The sequence below is a fragment of the Varroa destructor genome, unplaced genomic scaffold (assembly GCF_002443255.2).
Source record: "Varroa destructor unplaced genomic scaffold, Vdes_3.0 BEIS01000006.1, whole genome shotgun sequence".
NCBI lineage: Eukaryota > Metazoa > Arthropoda > Arachnida > Mesostigmata > Varroidae > Varroa > Varroa destructor.
The window spans coordinates 6,956,951-6,973,259 of NW_019211459.1; the positions used below are offsets into that span (position 1 = coordinate 6,956,951).

The 16,309-nt window shown below is 46.5% G+C and overlaps 1 protein-coding gene across 3 annotated transcripts in view; it reads left to right on the forward strand.

Annotated features, from left to right (window-relative positions):
* LOC111252563 (EH domain-containing protein 2-like) overlaps positions 1–16,309 on the forward strand; it is a 96,443-nt gene that overhangs the window by 74,948 nt on the left and 5,186 nt on the right. For all 3 annotated transcript variants that reach the window (XM_022810696.2, XM_022810697.2, XM_022810699.2), the window contains 3 exons: positions 9,144–9,292; positions 15,693–15,795; positions 15,986–16,130. In XM_022810696.2, the coding sequence (XP_022666431.1) occupies positions 9,144–9,292; positions 15,693–15,795; positions 15,986–16,130 (397 nt within the window). The remainder of the gene's footprint in view (positions 1–9,143; positions 9,293–15,692; positions 15,796–15,985; positions 16,131–16,309) is intronic.

The window sequence follows — 16,309 nt, forward strand, 5'->3', positions numbered from 1 at the left end:
TCACCAGTCGATCGACCATCGCTGTCACCAATGGGCGGAGCAGTGAAACGGGGCAGTTTCGTCTTCGGTGTTGGTCTTTGCTGCTTTTTCGTTGTCGGCAAAGTCAGTCCAGGAAAGTAAGCGCGGTTCCCGCTCGGGGCTTTTAGTTATTTCTTCCAGCCGTGATTTCCTTCTCTTTATCCATCATCGCGGTGATGGCAACCTACTGACCTATAAGTGCACGGCCACGTACGTGGTGCGGCGACGTGATCAGGTAAATTCACAAAAAGACAACATTTTTTTTCTCCATTTTCCCTTGTCCCATTCTTCTGACTCCCCCGCTCTCAACGGGCCCCACAGCTGACTTTTCATCTGGAGCGCCACTACCGAGCGTTATTGCGGTGATAACGGATGGTGCAAGGGAATAGCTCGAAGCGGATAGATTGCGAACAGGCAACTGACAATAGAGCAGCTTTAGGCAAAATAGCATAGAGCTATCGAGAGCTTCTTTTTTTTGCTACCATTAAAGCCAGTGCTTTTTTGTAGGTCTTTGTTTTTCTCATCCTTTGAGCCTCCCATATTTACGTGTACCGCCGTTTTGAGCGTGCCGAACGCTAGTTAGAACCGCATTATCCTAGTTTCAAGCGAATAAGGATTTCGACGAGTACCTTTTTGCGGTACTACCAGCAACCGAAAATTCGACATTAATGTGAAGGGCGTGTGAGGTCTGACCAGGTAAATTGCCGCTGACTTCGCTTGTGTTTACCGACAGCGATAGCAGCCGAAGTCATTTCTTGTAGGCCCGAACTACGAGTACCCCTTCTGTTACTTGTTGCTGCCACCGCCGTCGCTGCAGCCGCCACTCCTGGACTATTGGCGATTCCGGAAACGTGATTCGTCGTCCATGTGGCGGTTTGTCTGCCCGGCGTCGTTAACTGCTTGACCGTTGTGTTGACGTGTGGAGCGGCGGTGCGATCACGAACATCTGCCTGGCCTCGTCTTAACTTCTCCGGTGAGTTCCTCTTTTTTCCGGGTTTCGTGCGTGGCGACGGCAGCGGGGCAGTGCTAACGTTTCGGTCAGCGCACAGTACCGCTATTTTACGTTAACCGAACGTTGCGAGACGTCAAATGATGCCATACCGGGTCGGACAGAACTAGCGGCAACAGCTGAAGCAGCGGAGGCCTACGCTGCCGACAGTGCCACCGGAGTAGATTCTCGAAGTAGCATTGACGCCCCTACGACAGCGGTGATTTTCCAGCTAAATTCTAGTACTCGTACGCGTTTCGGCGAAGATCAGTGGCGCCAGCTGCGATGAACTAGCTGGGCTGTGCTAGTTCAGTACAGCATCAGCGCTAGCGAACCAGTAGCGACTGAAACGTAACGAAAAATGAAACACGTTTTGTTTGTTTACTTTTTGGCAACAAACGCAGACAAACAGTGAACAGATACACGATGGCAAGAGGCGCGGGTGTCTACGCACATCCGAATGATGATGCGTAAGTTGTTCCCCCTGGTCGAATAAAATAGGACAAAAGTCAAACATCACGAGCGCTTAACGTAGCCGTGTTGTAGCTGAAGCGTATCCACGATGCGACTCCATGCGTGTGTTGAATAAATATAGTAAGTCACGCGTGCATAGTCCAGCCGGACTACTACTGAACCACCTTAGTCATAGTAATTCCGTTCGATTTCACTAGCTCAACTGATATGATTAGCAGTGTGCTAAAAACGCGCCCACAATTAGCGCAAAGCTGAAGTAGTCGTAGGGCAAACCCACGCAACTACCGTTACTGTCACCGATATCGATTTGTCTTTATCGCTTATATCGATTTCGAGCGTGCTGGTGCGCTCGCGCTCCCTTTGCTTTCACTCTAATATTTTATAATTACGACTATTAGGCCATTGCTTACATATGTTTCTATGTGTCGGTGCGGGGGGTGGTCCGTGGGTGTGTCCTGGGCGAACTATACTGCTGGGCTCACCACTCCATGCAGTAATTTTCTACAGCACGCAGTTACGCCCGTTAACGCTGCTGGTGCTTTTCTTTTGCTCCTTCTTCTCTGATGGCTCTTTCCTGTCTTTGACAGCACAGTCGCTAGGACTACGACTACTGCAGCTACGGCCTGGGTAGAAGTCTTTCTTGCTTCGGAAAAATCGTCTGGCCTGCTTTGCGACTAGTTACGAGTAAACTGCACTCTGGCTATGCTAGTGGCAATGCTGCATTGCCACTAGCATAGCCAGAGTTGCCGGAGACGACAGGCAGCGTCGCCGCGGCCATTGCTGCACTCAGTAGGCGTGCTTATGACACTGCTCGTGGATCTTTTATAAACTGCTCCTTGCGATAGCAGCGATGTTTTCTATCACCGCTATTAACAGAGCCACAATTTCTCACAAAAGCAGCAACATGACTTCTGTTCCCCCGCTGTCCAACCTCTGTTTAGCTTACTTTACAAAAACGATGCCATTTCGAATGGCATCGAAAAGCCGCAGTGGCAGCAAAGCACCGGCAAACGCTCCTTGGACATTCACCCCCCACCTCACGGGTGTCGCTGTTCTCGAATAGCTGCAACAAGGCTGAAGCGCCAAAAAACTCAGAACACACACCCCAACATTCAGCGCAGAATTTCCAGTAAGGCATCATTTAATTGGTAGCGTGTACGTACCGTACACTCGAGGCACGTCTACTAGTGATTTTACAGGATGATAAGGATATGGTATACGATTCGATGTACGAATGTCGTATACTAGAAGCAATGATCTAGTTATATCAGGCCGTTTGTTTGCATCTCTGACATAAGGCCCTGTTTACTTTCGCTTTCAACATGTAAATGAGACTTTCTCGAAAAGAGGCATCACAGGATCATATTCACTGCAGATGCATTGCGCAGAAACCTGAATTTCAGGATTGTATATGAGTTGCCTTTTTTTCTAAGACTACACATTCAGTGATACAATCCCAGTATTTATAGCAGTTACCAACAGTATAGAGTTAATAGCATGTCTTCTTGGTGAGGACCAATATTCTTCTTTCGGTGAAGCCGCTTCCACGCCCCTCTACTTATTGCCTCATTTTTTTTCATCTTCCTGCTTGCCTTCGGCACCGTCACAGGACGCATTGCACATAAAGAAGCACGATATAATGGTGGATTCAGACGTAACAAAACCAGTCACAGGGCACGAACGCTACCGGATGCGGCTCATTTTTGTGTGCCTACTTGACAAAGCCTCTCCTATGTGAAGACGTTAGGTCCAACCAAAGGTCACAAACTTCGGAACACCAGCACATTACCGAGAAGACTGTTGCTACTGCTGTAGTAGCAGCAGCAGCAGTAACTGGGTAAAGCTGATCGAAGTACCATTTTGGTTCTTCCACGGCCTGCTTTTGGTGCTCGATTGTTCGAAGATCCACAGTCCGGCATTCGCTGTAAGATATTCAAACCAACGTTCCGCGTGTTTTTGTATATACCCGATTTGCTAGACGTAGTTTCGATTTTTGCTCCTCGTGTTACGGCCTCACCGACTTTGCGCTCTTTTTCTTAGACTGTAATGAGCGTCCTTCAAAGAAGAGAAATTGCGAGGTTGCCCTTGGTGAGAGGGCGACAGCAGCTGCGGCTGCAGATTAACTGGATGACACAGGCCGAATAGATGAATCGTGTCCTCTGCAATATGAAACGAAGAAGCCCCATGTATTGCTACTGATTAGACCGCCAAATTCGGCATACACCTCCAACGTTCAGACAGGTAAAAGAACAGGCAAAGTGGTAATGCTGACATTTGGATTTTGCAGGCCGGCGTATCCGCTCGGCAGCCGTCTTCTTGTACGGCTTCCTTTAGGTACTCGTAGCCATTACGATAGTCAACCCCGCACCCTAACCATGCGTATTTTATTTTATACGAAAACACGAGGACGGTTCTACTTTGAATTTCAAAGTTGCGTTTGTTGAGTTCCGTAAGTACGTTGCTACAACGTTGACCATCTACTCATATGCGAATGCAATATACTTTTTACTCTATGGTAGTGTACATATATAGATATATACACATTATATGTACAGGGGGGGGGGGGGTGTACAGACACCATTATTGCCGTAAGAAAACCGAGGACACGATATAGTTTTCAACACGACTCGTTTATACCTAACGTTCAGTTACCCGTACCTGCCCTATCAACATACAAAAAGAACACACAAAGTATGCGACTATGATGACCACAACACCTCTATTTTCTATGTTAATGGCAGAAAATTGAAGACAGAAGGATGCTATGTTGAAGGAAGGATTAAATGAAAAATAAGTATAATTAGCTTGCTGGACTTCTTAAAAATAGACGGTACAGAGATAAAAAATAAATCTCTAAGAGTTCGAAAAATGGTAATTCCATAAGCAATTACACCGGTGATTGAATGTACGAGAAAATATATGCAAAAACCTATACTATACTTATTATATAATAAGTATTACATGTGTCGAACACTTCACAGCATCGTCACCCAACGGCAAACAGCACGTCTATGTGTTTTGTCTCACTAGACATTTCGTAAATAGGCGAATCAGTCAGTTCGACTGGTAAGACGCCTGCTGGCCGGTGTTCCATACCGTCCATCGTGACGGCAGCGATAGGCAGGCAGCAGTGATTGGCCTTCCCATTTCTGAACAACCTTTTTCCTCTATTTTACGATGTTTCCTCTGTCCATCAATAAATCGAAGACCCTGCCTCGATATTTTGGGGCCAATGGGTATTGGGATAAAGTTTATATTAAGCCGTCTAACTTATTAAAGCGTGACGGTTCAATGAAGGCTCGAAACTTTGCACGGCTGTGCAGTAAAGCCAAGTAGTGTCCTAATTAAGACAGGTCGTGGCAGGCAAGGCGCGTCATGCGGACTTAAAAGCATTACACACAAAAACAAACTCATACACATTCAAGTCTCGTTTTGCTGAAACGCCGGTAACTTCTCACAGTGGTCATAGTTGAATTACCTTGCGTTAACCTAGGTTTTGCCTTTGTTTGCCTAGCTTAGTCGTAAGGGCTACTTCAGCAAGTACTTTATTCCATCTCACTGGGCTGTCGGTGTAGCAGTCCGCTTCGTACCATGCAAAGTTTTAACAGTATTCTTTTGGCAAAAAGTGGTTTAACCTATTAAAACTAGATGAGTTAGCCTGTATTGCTCCAAGCGATCGCGGTGATTAACACAGCGAAACTGAGCGGCTTACGGCGATGATGGCGCTGTAGCTTACTGTCCCCGGCTGCATTGATCGTAAGGCGCTGGTAAGAAATCGCGAAGGAGTGATCCCAGCGAGACCCGTTAGGATTCGTTACTAGTGCCTGCGCTGCGGCTGCGTCTGCCTGTTTAGCTGATTGCATGCCGCTTGCAACCTGCCATGCATACCTGCACCGGTAGGCACACAAGCGGGAAATGCAGTACAGCATCTTCTCCCTTCCTCTCAATCCGCTTTGCTTGATTTCGTCTTTCGCGGACGAGATTAGTGGTCGCTGGCGATTTTTGAGTTCACCCGTGAACCTCGAAGCAGCGCGTCGGCTGTTCTGAGTCTGCTGGCTTCCTCTCGATTTCCCGTTTTCCAACTACCGTCTCTGTGCACACGTGCGGTAATCACAGTTTGTGTTAGTGCTTACTAGGCACCAGCTTGGCCGGCACACAACGGACCGCCGACAACCGACAAGCGGATGTTGGTGACTTGCAAGTTGTGAGTCATAGCTTAGTGTGCGCTACCCTCCGTGGTGCAGATAGCTGATGGCGCCGCTGTTCTGCCACGGCTGTGCTTTCCAGCGCGCTTTACGCTAACGTGGTGTCACCGAACTGCGAAGTTTCCAAACTGCGAAGTTTCCGAGCTTTCAAGCAAAGCTAGGTGCGGTGGCACCGTCCAAGTGGCTACGCCTCGTTTTGGTGCCTGCTTGGTTCCGCCTGGTGCCCCTGCTACAAAACACAGGGCGTTGACTTGCTTTGCTCTTCCACTCTCTGAACGGAGAGCAACAATGGAGGCGGCAGCTCTGAGCGGAGTAGGTGCAGTGGCGACGTTAGCAGCCATAATTTGGGCACTGAACAAATGACCTCGCTAGGGAGCACTCACTGCCTTGCATTGCCTTCTCTCCCTCACCGAATCAAAGAACCCACTGAATCTCCTTGAATTGCACTCCGCACTGCTATGCTCCCAACTTCGATGCTTGGGGCACGGCAGTGCGGAGGAGCATCCGGCTGCTGACAGCCTCCGCACATCTCTTTGGCCGCCGTCGTGCCACCACTGGGTCAGCGCCACCATCGGCCAAAGTCTAAAAGCCCTTGCGTTTCCAGTAGGGTTGAACATTACTGTGAGAGAGAAAAAACAAGGCGAAAGAGACAAACGGAGATCAGGAGTGAGAGCAACGAACGGGAACCGCCCGAGACCGGCACTGAGATCAGAAGGTTAGGTCTAGCGGCAGGAAACTGCTATATTAAAAGGAAATGGAGGAACACCGCCGCTCCATCCACGCCCAAGTGATAGTTTCGCGTCCTCATCACGCTGTTTTCACTAACGGACAGTGACGTCGGCGTTAAGCGTTGCTAACTGACGGTGTTTGACGCCAAAGCGTACCGAATGTTCAGTTAGCTTCATCTCGGACCGGCTCGTTTCATTTCGACGCATAGTTGAACCGACATTAGGGGAACACGGGAATGAGGAAATACGTAGAGTCGGCTGGAGTTAAAGAGAGAGAGAGAGAGAGAGAGAGAGGGAGAGAGAGGGAGAGGGAGAGGGAGAGAGCGAGACAGGAAGAGAAAGAGAAAGAACGTGTCGTGGGACGTTAAACCCTCAAGGCTGATGAGAGAAAGGAACAGACGACGAAAGGAAAGCTGGCTTTCGGTTGACGGCTTGGGATCGCCGTATTTCTATTACTCAGAGTGTGGAGCAAACTTCGTGCCTCGCTTCTCGGCTTCGCTACGGTACTAGTAAGTTTTAGTCACACTTTAGCTCTAGCAGTGGTAGAAGAGTGAACGAGTGCCATCTAAATCGGCAACGTCTGTTCGTCTAGGCTCCAACGTAGCTCATTGGCCAGTTAAGGGTCAGAGACCCTAGTTGGATGTAGCAACGTTAGGCGCCGTCGGATGGTTGCTAGCTAGTTCTGCTCCAGAGAGGAGAATGACGTCAGCTGCGACAACGGCAGCAAAAAAAAACGTTTGGGTGCTGGGATGCTTAAGCCCCGAAAACCAAGTGGCCTTTTTCCGACTAACAGCTACCCTTCTTGGGAAGCCGCTTTGTGCTTGTGCCTTGTGCTTTCTGCGGCTTCTGTCTGTTACACTCTAGCAGTCTCTGAAGATGGGTGGTGATAGGTGGCCGAAGCAGTGACTCTTATTGCCATCATTGCGCTTAGTTCTCCCTGTTCGTGCTGCTTTTCGCCACTCGCTCGCCTTTCTCCTATATCTCCTAGCGACACACTTTTGGCTAGTGGCCCCCTCGCGAATTTCGTAGACAGCGGCAGGCGCCCCCTAGAGAGACGTTTCTTTGCTTTACTACTGCTGCTACCGATTCCGCTTTCAGTGCAATTCATTCGATCGCTAGGAAGCAGGCTGATGCTCAACCGGGGATTGAGAGAAATAACTAGCTGCCTCCTCTCAGGTTTCTGCTATACCCCATCTCTCTTGTCTGCCTACTTGTCGGGCGTCTGTGCCCACCGTGCTTCTTTACCACACAAGTTTTTCTACTCTCGGTACGTAAATCGTCGCCTATCACGCACGGCGCCGGGTGCCGTCTGACGTCCAGTCCAGACAAGAATACGCCGTAGTGTTACCAAGTTGTTACCAAACTTGCAAGAATCTTGGCGCTGTCAACGTTTGGCAAGTTCCGCGTTAGCTTTTACCGAGTCACGAAGTCATATCACATTTATTTCTTCGTTCAGTAGGTCTGTATTTAGAAAACAGTCTTGAAGTGAAAATAAAGAAGATCGAGTAATAGCTGCAAGAGTCTTGAGCCGGGTGGGTTCAACCGGGTTGCCTCTTGATGTTTTACAGAATGTGGGGTTCAATGGTGGATAGATAAATATGCTCTAGTGGTGCAGCAACAAAAGTTATCGAGCAAAGTGGAGTAGAACTGCATAGATTATATAGGAGCGAGCAATTGTCGTGACAACTCATAAACGCATCTGGCTAGTAGCTGACAATTACTATAATATATATATAGGATTGTAAACATTGCGTATCGTAGCCACAAACGTTACGAAAGAACGAGAGTAATGTACAATTTTTCTTTATCATAAAAAACTTGGCCAAAGCGTTCGTTTTATTTGGTGCAGCTGAACGCCAGATGCAGTATGGCTGACGTTCAAGTGTTTGTACAATACATCTTGCGTGGTCGACGCGTTCATTACTACGGTCGAGTTTCATAAACTGTATTTTCAGTTCCGGCGGCGTGCCTTGGTCAATGAAGAATTTCCCGAAGAGACTACATAGATGTTAACAAATCGTCATCGCTGGCACCGTATTGTAAGGTCCAGCCGATGGCCCTGTGTGGTCCGCTCCACTTCGATTCGGTTATTCGGCAATTCGAACTGTTCTCTGAGCGCTTGCGCAAGTGTTAGATCTGAGATAGGGAGAAAAATCGGGAGATTATGAGAGAAAGCGAGAGAGGGGCAGCAGAAGCCCGAATCACAGTAAACTCTCACTTGCGACTCGACTGTCTGATTCCCAAGGGCGCAATCTCGACTGGAATGTGATAATTACTATAGCGAGCTAAGAAGCCCAACCGATTCATCGTTGTCGTCCCATTCGGCGATTTCTTGACTTGGCGCTTTTGGCGTCTCCTGGTCAGTCGAGTCAACTCTCGGAGTCCTCTCCGAGCAGAATTGAACGAAACCAACAGCCTCTATTGACGTGACTGACTACCGACCGAATCGTATGCATCATAATCTCTTACTGTGCCATGGCTAGAAAACCCAAAGGGAAAATGAAGACCGTTTCAGAGTGGGCACTATAACTATCGCCTCGCTATCAGATACACTTTAGATTTCATTGTGTCGAGAAAAGCACATTTAGCCTGTTGTATCGTAAAAGGCGATCCGTAAGCCTGCGAATCTCCCACATATAAACCTGTGAGACTTGGTTATGTGTTTGCATACGTAATTGATTAGGCAGCAGGAATATATTGATAAATAACCCTAATACGTTCTAATTTCAGGTATATTGGTGAAGATATTCAGAAAACAGGTGTCGCGATGGAGACATCGAAGTTCAGCCTGATCTGTCATGGCAAAAGACGTGAGACCCTTTCGTCCAACACGATTATGCAGCTTTTCCCAAAATTCGAACCTCTCACCAAAATTCCAGGTGAGGGTCACGACGCACGTCCGAAATTGACCATAGGTATGCTGCGTGCGCATTAATATGTGTTTTCTCTTTAGAGGCGTGTGATCAGGGAAACATGTCGATTGCCGATAGTCAACTCTATTTGAAGATAATAGCGGAATGACGTACATCGCCAATATCATTGGCAAGCTGAGACCAACGGAAGAATATCTGCATTTCTACCGTTCTTCGCGGGGTCAGCTAGCAATTTTTGTAGCTAGCTGCCCAGTGAAGGGCTGTGGAAAGCGGAGGAATCGTCGACGCAAGCCCGCCGCGAACCTCATTTTATCCTATTCGATACTACTGCATTATTGTGTTTTTTTCGCTGTGCACAACTTCCAATGACCAACAGCATCGTTCTCGAAGTCGGTAAACTAGTCCTGCTCGAGCTGATGATTCCCTGAACCATTACACAATAGCTTAGCAACTATATGTAGTGCTATTGTGGCCTAATATATGAGTTAGTGCCGATTGTACATGTGTGAGCTCTTATTCTATGCGCAGTATGGTTGTATGCAAAGCGCTTCCGGACAGCTGCACAGTCGGCCAAATTGGCACGAAACCATTTCGAAGACCCGTCGTCCTGAAAGGAACGGCTAACGTCAGCGGCACTCAATGTACACATCCACTACGTCGTTCACAGGCAATCACTGGCTCACAGGCTGGCTATACCAGACCGCGTACAAACAGATACGATAGACCGCAAGTATAGGTAAGCGTTAAGGGTAGTTCGACCTGTACGCTTGCTTTCAGTCTTCAGCCAACTACACGCTGGCCCCAGCTCATCTGTCTGTTTTCTGTAGGGGAGAAACTAGTTAAACAATCTTTCTTTCCGAAGACTCCTGCTCTGTAGTCTCCAAGTCTCTTTAGCTTAAAAAAAATTGAAAGAAAATAGTGAAATCAGTCCTGCAGTAGCGGCCAGGACGGGCCTTTCGAAAACACTGGGCTTTGTCCCCATGAAACGGTTGGATTGAGTTGTCGTGTTGTCGTTCTAGCACTAGCTGTGTTCCAGTGTAACACGGAATTTAATCTGTTCTACCACTTAAGTCTAGGGTTTGCTTTCTCTTGTCGGCTCCTCTTCCGTGCTCGTTAGTCACTTCCTCCTCCAGGTAAGCCATCATAGAGTAAACTGGATTTCTTTCAGAGGTAAAAGCGAAAGATAGAAATTTGGGGATGGTGCGAAACGCGCTAGCTTCCTTCTTCGTCTTTTTTTTCCTAACGAAGCTGCTTATGCTGGTAGAGACGAAATAGAGAACGGTAGCGCTAAGCGGAGTGTATTAAGAAAGACGAGCATGAATTATTGACCCGGGTAGAAAAGGCAACAACGACGCCCATGGTGACCCTGTCACATTCCGTCCTTACGACACGGCGCAAGTAGACTTCCGGTGATACAGATGTGGAACGGCAGCACAGGCTAACGTCAAGGCAACCTCCACTTTCGACAAGACATTCGAGGTCCACACAATCGTTAAAGAGATTGTTTAATGATCGTTTGCTCAGATACTTTACAGAATAATGTACGATAAAGCCACTCATATTGGACCCTCTAAAATGTATTAGGCCAAAATTGAAGCAAAAATAACACTCCTGTATTAAATATGCGCCACTCTAATGCTTTCGGTGCCATTTTTTTTTCTCGGTAACATTATCATCCTATCGCCATGGAACTTCTATGATTTCTAGGCGAAAAATTACGGCAAATGGTTTTTGCATCCCTCCATTAAAGCCAAATTACCAGTGTTAAGAGAACTCTGCGCGTGGTAGGCCCACGGTGCGAGATTTGGGCTATACGACGCATATTTTCTCAAACCAGGTGTCTAGCTAGGTTATATATGTCTAGATCTGACACTGTCGTAGTGGAAGAAGGCCTCAGTTCTGATCGATTTTTTGGAATTGTGAAAATGTTAATTTTTGGCAGCAACTAATAATGCGTGATTACGTGGTCGGCCATCCCAGATTTCACCCAATGGCGTGGCGTTTCTATAGTTTTGCAGCAGACGAAAACACAATTTGTGTACTCCCCGCAGACCGACCTTATTTGTAACTAGCCTAATTGTGATGGATGTCCTTTGGCAATATCATGGCTGCTTATGGTTTTGCTGGGGTTAATTCGAATGTAACTTCCGCAATGATCTTATCAACTTCGGTCGATCACTACGAGAAGTATCTTCCACATCGAAATTGCCAGGGTGAAGGCGACCGTTTCTTCCAATAACGCATCTTTATCATAAACAATTATGCATTTTTATGGGCCTAGACAGCATCGTAATAGGACTACAAAAAATAGTTAATTTTTACAAAAATTCAAGACGATCTATTTTCAAGGCACTTCCATAATTTTAGAAAAAAAAGAGACCATCTAGCCAAAAAACAGTTAATACTTTTTGGATAACCTAACATTATTGATAAGCTTATATAGTGTTATAACTATGCAGCTCCTCTTTACTATGTGGTTCTTGCATATACGATGACATCGGAGGAAATCTGGGCCAACTGATAAGAGAACCTATGTGAGCCCTCCTCTGTCTCTCTACTTACGTGTCTGAGTGACTGTGTCCGTGTGTGCGCGCATGTATGCATAGTTAAACCATGGCAAGCAAATTAGAAGCTTCCGCTTTATCCAGCTCCAGGCCCTGAGCGGGGCTCGGACCACTGCCCGACGTACTCCGCGCTGTTCGTCGCCTGCTTTAAATATATCCCCCTGTCACTCTTTCACTCTCGCTCTGCTTGAGGTCGTCTTCGAAACAGCGAAAGCAGCAAACTTGAGAGTATGGCCGGTACTCAAGTAGCGGTAGCTGCCTTAATAAGCCCTATTTTTAGGACAGGACGACGCCTGAAACTGACACCTGTCTATATATTGTATAAAGTGCCCTACCCTTCTCTATCCCCTTAAACCCCTGACCGCGATTCCCTATCGAGGCACAGTCAGACACAGAAAGGCGCGTACCGCGCATATTCCACTACAGCAGCTGTAGTGCGCTGCAGTGAAGCGTTATTGCTGCCTTTGCCGTAACGATAGGCGGCAAACGCCATTACCATCGTCCGGATGCAGATGACATCAGCGACAGTGATAGGTAACCGCGAGACCGTCAATGAACTACGGTCGCCGTCGGAGGCGTCAGGTACCGTCCTAGAATGCTTGCAAGACCGTTATGGCAATATTGCCTGCTACTTCAAGAGTGACTGCCTTTCGTGTTAACAACAAGCTTGGCTAAACGATGTGGTTAGCTGTGACGTGATCATGCTTTGGAGACTGTGACGGTTTTAGCTGCGCGCTTGTAAAAGCGAACCCTCAACCTAAGCAATGTATCTGGTATACTGCGGTTTTATCAGCTGCATACAACACAAAGAAAAACATGGAACGAAAAACATATCGCCCGGCCCCGCCGATTCGCTCGTTGATTACAGCTTTTGAATCAACCGGCTATTATTGTTTGGGTCCATTTTTCGAAGTAAACACTACATGGTACTTTATTACTTTTTCCTACCTATAAATGATTCGCTTCATGCAAGTGCAGAGCGCCTCTGTCCCGTTTCTCTAAATTGGCTGTATCTAATCTCGATGCGATTCTCCACTTGTTGTAGATTACGAACACCTTTAGTTAATCTAATATGGGTCTCCTATATGGCTCAGGTCGCCTCCATTCCCAATATGCAAATCTAGTTTTTTTCGACTCAGCCATCCTGAATCTGAGTAGATGAATAAGATCAACTAAAAAATAGCCAGACAACGACAACTTCATCGTGAAAGCGGAGCGGGCCACGAAGTCAGGACGAAGCGCTGCGGCGCACTCAAAGACAAAGAATCGTCATCAGATGTATACCCCCGTATTTCTATTATCTCCGAAACGCACGTCTGTGTTCGTTAGTACGGACATGTTACGTACACACTAGTAAATTATTATACCACTCGCGAGACTCTGTTCGCTAGCTGTGAGTTTTGGCACTGAGGCGACGAATCGCTAGCATCACCGTCGCCTTCACCATCACCTCTATATTGGTGACCAAGCCATAGTGCTATAGCTAGCAATGCAAGAATCTGGCAGCAAGCACGTGGCTGAAGTCTGAGGATGGGAGACCTTTATAGCCCTCATCTGCAACCTATCCCCCCCATAGTTTGGCCTCAATAGAGAGATAAAATGAGACACGTTAAATGTCGTGACCGTTGCTAAGTGAGTCGTCGCCTAATGAGTTTTTAATGTACATACATTTGCCCTCTTAAGTGCGCTGTTTGCGGTGGCAAGAATAAAGGTAACAGAGCCTGCATGTTACATAACACCGAAGCTTTCAGGGTTTCTTTAAGACGTCCTGTCAATCTTACTTGATGATACTATTCCTTGAGAATAATGTATATACTGCTATGAGCAAGATCCTCCAACTGCTAGATTAATTTTTGCATGCCTTATTATACTACAGCTCGTGAACCTGTACGGGACGCACACCCTCGTCTCCGTTTTGTAGCATGAAAACGAAGTCGGACTTGTGGAGTTGTGTCATTTTACGTTCCGCCAAAAATATATTTCGAACCAATGTTATTGTACACTTTTTTGTTATTAACACTATAAGCATCATCTTCGTAGAATAGCAATACGTGCAAATTGCATACTACGATATGCTGAAAATGTATAGTCAACTGTGGAAACACAATCTGCTTTTAACTGCTTGATTTCCAGATCTGACGCACTCTAGATGTCCACTGTATTTTATTTCTGATCGTCTGCACCGAGGGCATTCATTGGCTCTGCCACTAGACATTTGCCATAGACGAAGTCGCCATAGAAGGCACTTGGTCGCCTTGTCAGTTTGTCCACGTCCCGGTGAGCTCGTCGTCGCATCTGAAAACTACTTTATAGCAGTGGGATGGCTGTATGTATTCAGCTCAGTAAGTATATGCTCGCGCATATACAGACACCCTTATGTGTGCGTATGAGGCCAGACCGAGTTGCACCAGGCTAGACAACGCTCGAAGAGCAGGCAGGGCCAGACCGTACCACGACCATCTCCACGCATCACCCGAGTGGTCGTAAATGAACCTTCTGGCCAACCTGCGATAGGTTTATACATGTTATAAACAGAGCAGTTCGCGAGGATGGAGGATGGGAGGGGGACGTGGGGGGCTTTATTCTGAATGGCGCAAGCGTACTGTCGAACGAATTTACCTTCTCACCGAATTTGCCGAATCTAAAAGAACGCACCTTCTTACCGTTGCTACATTTTTGCTTTGGGTTCAATTAAATAGCGCGTTCCGTTGGAGTTGAAGCTGTTCGAGAAGACGAACCTGATGGGAATATGTGCGGGTGTTCGTGCCAAATCTGCTTAGATACTGTGCTAGTAATAAGCGAATCTTCAATCTGGATTAAGCCTATAATGAAGGTTCAATGGGAAGCATTTGCGGCCCGCGCCACAGTTAGGTTCTTAAATTTAGAAAGAAAAAAGAACATCTACTTACCTACGTAATTCGATGACGTAATCAACGATCGTGGCATCAGTCGATGGATAAAAAAGAACTAGCGCTCAATTGACTACATGTTGAAATAATAACGATAAAATAGAATATCGCTGGACCCAAAAAAAACCGATGATTACGCTGTTTAGAAACGTTTCTACTGCCTTCGACTAATCAATCTATGCGTTTAGTTATTTTCGCCTAATATGAATGTTTGACGATGATTACGGCCGGGTACACATATCAACTGTGGTAGTAAAGGCCGTTACTTGTTGGCCGAATCGAAACGATCAGACGCTAGCGCAAGGGACCGCGAATGAATATTTCCTGAAACGTCGATCAGTCGATCTGAGTCGCTTGCAGAACGGGCGATTGTCAATAGGCTGATTTGTGCCAGGTCAACTGTACAGATGGCATGCAATTTCACTATGTGGAACCACTAGTCATTTTATCACTATGTGCCCATACTAGCTTATCGTAGTGGGATAGTCTCAAGGGCGGTAAAAGTGTTTTGGGCTCAGTTTAACCTGGGTTACTTTGACGAAATTTCCCGATTCGGATCGATGAAATGAATGGAGATGATGGCTAGGATGAATCGATAGACTAAACACAAACAAAAACATGTAAAAATCATATGGGTGTTAAAATTGCATATTCGGGGAAATTCAACGACGCGGACAACTGGCGAACAAATTCAAGCACGGCGTAGATTTCGAACGTAGTCCTATTAGAATAATTTAATATATATTTAATAATTAATTTATATAATTTTTGTCACACAGGCATTTTGTAATGTAATAGGTCCAGTTTGAATCTGCGGGAGGTCAGCCGTATTGTCATTTTGAGAAATAACTAGCATAAAATGATATAGAGCATAGAATAAGCTGTACGTTAAACTGAGTCGACTTTCGTTGGGTTTTCATTAATGTTTTACAGGCATCATGGACCACCTGTGCGGCGAAGTCAGTGAGTCAACAAAGAATCAATTCAGGCTCGTGAATTTTATTGACACCCCAGGACTTGTTGACGGCGCAGACAGGTCGGTTGTTTGCTATCGAAATAAATCTATAGTTTTACCCTATTCGATATTGTCAGACATATTTTGTGAAAAGAGCAGCGATAAGTCGTACCGGAACAACCTCATACAGACCGGCTGGCTCCAGCTGTTTTTAATGTGTACGAATCTGTGAACGTGTCCTTTTTCCATTGTGGTCCGTTGCGGGAGACAGGTACACGTATGATATCGACTCAGCCATGGACGTGATCGCTGCAATGGCCGACTTGATTTTCGTCTTCATCGATCCGCAGGGACAGGCGCTCTGTCAAAGGACAATAACTCATATTGAGCGGTTCTGCAGAAATCATGCCCAGAAGGTTAGTACAAGGAGAGCAAGAGGTTTTGATAGACTAGCGAGCGATATTCACGATGATAAAAATCGATAGTGGCTCAATTCTGCAAATACTCGGCAAGCTAATCGAGCTATTGCTAAGCTAATTGCACGATCAATGTTGTGTTATTATAGCTCTCTCTCTCGCTCTCTCCATATATATAT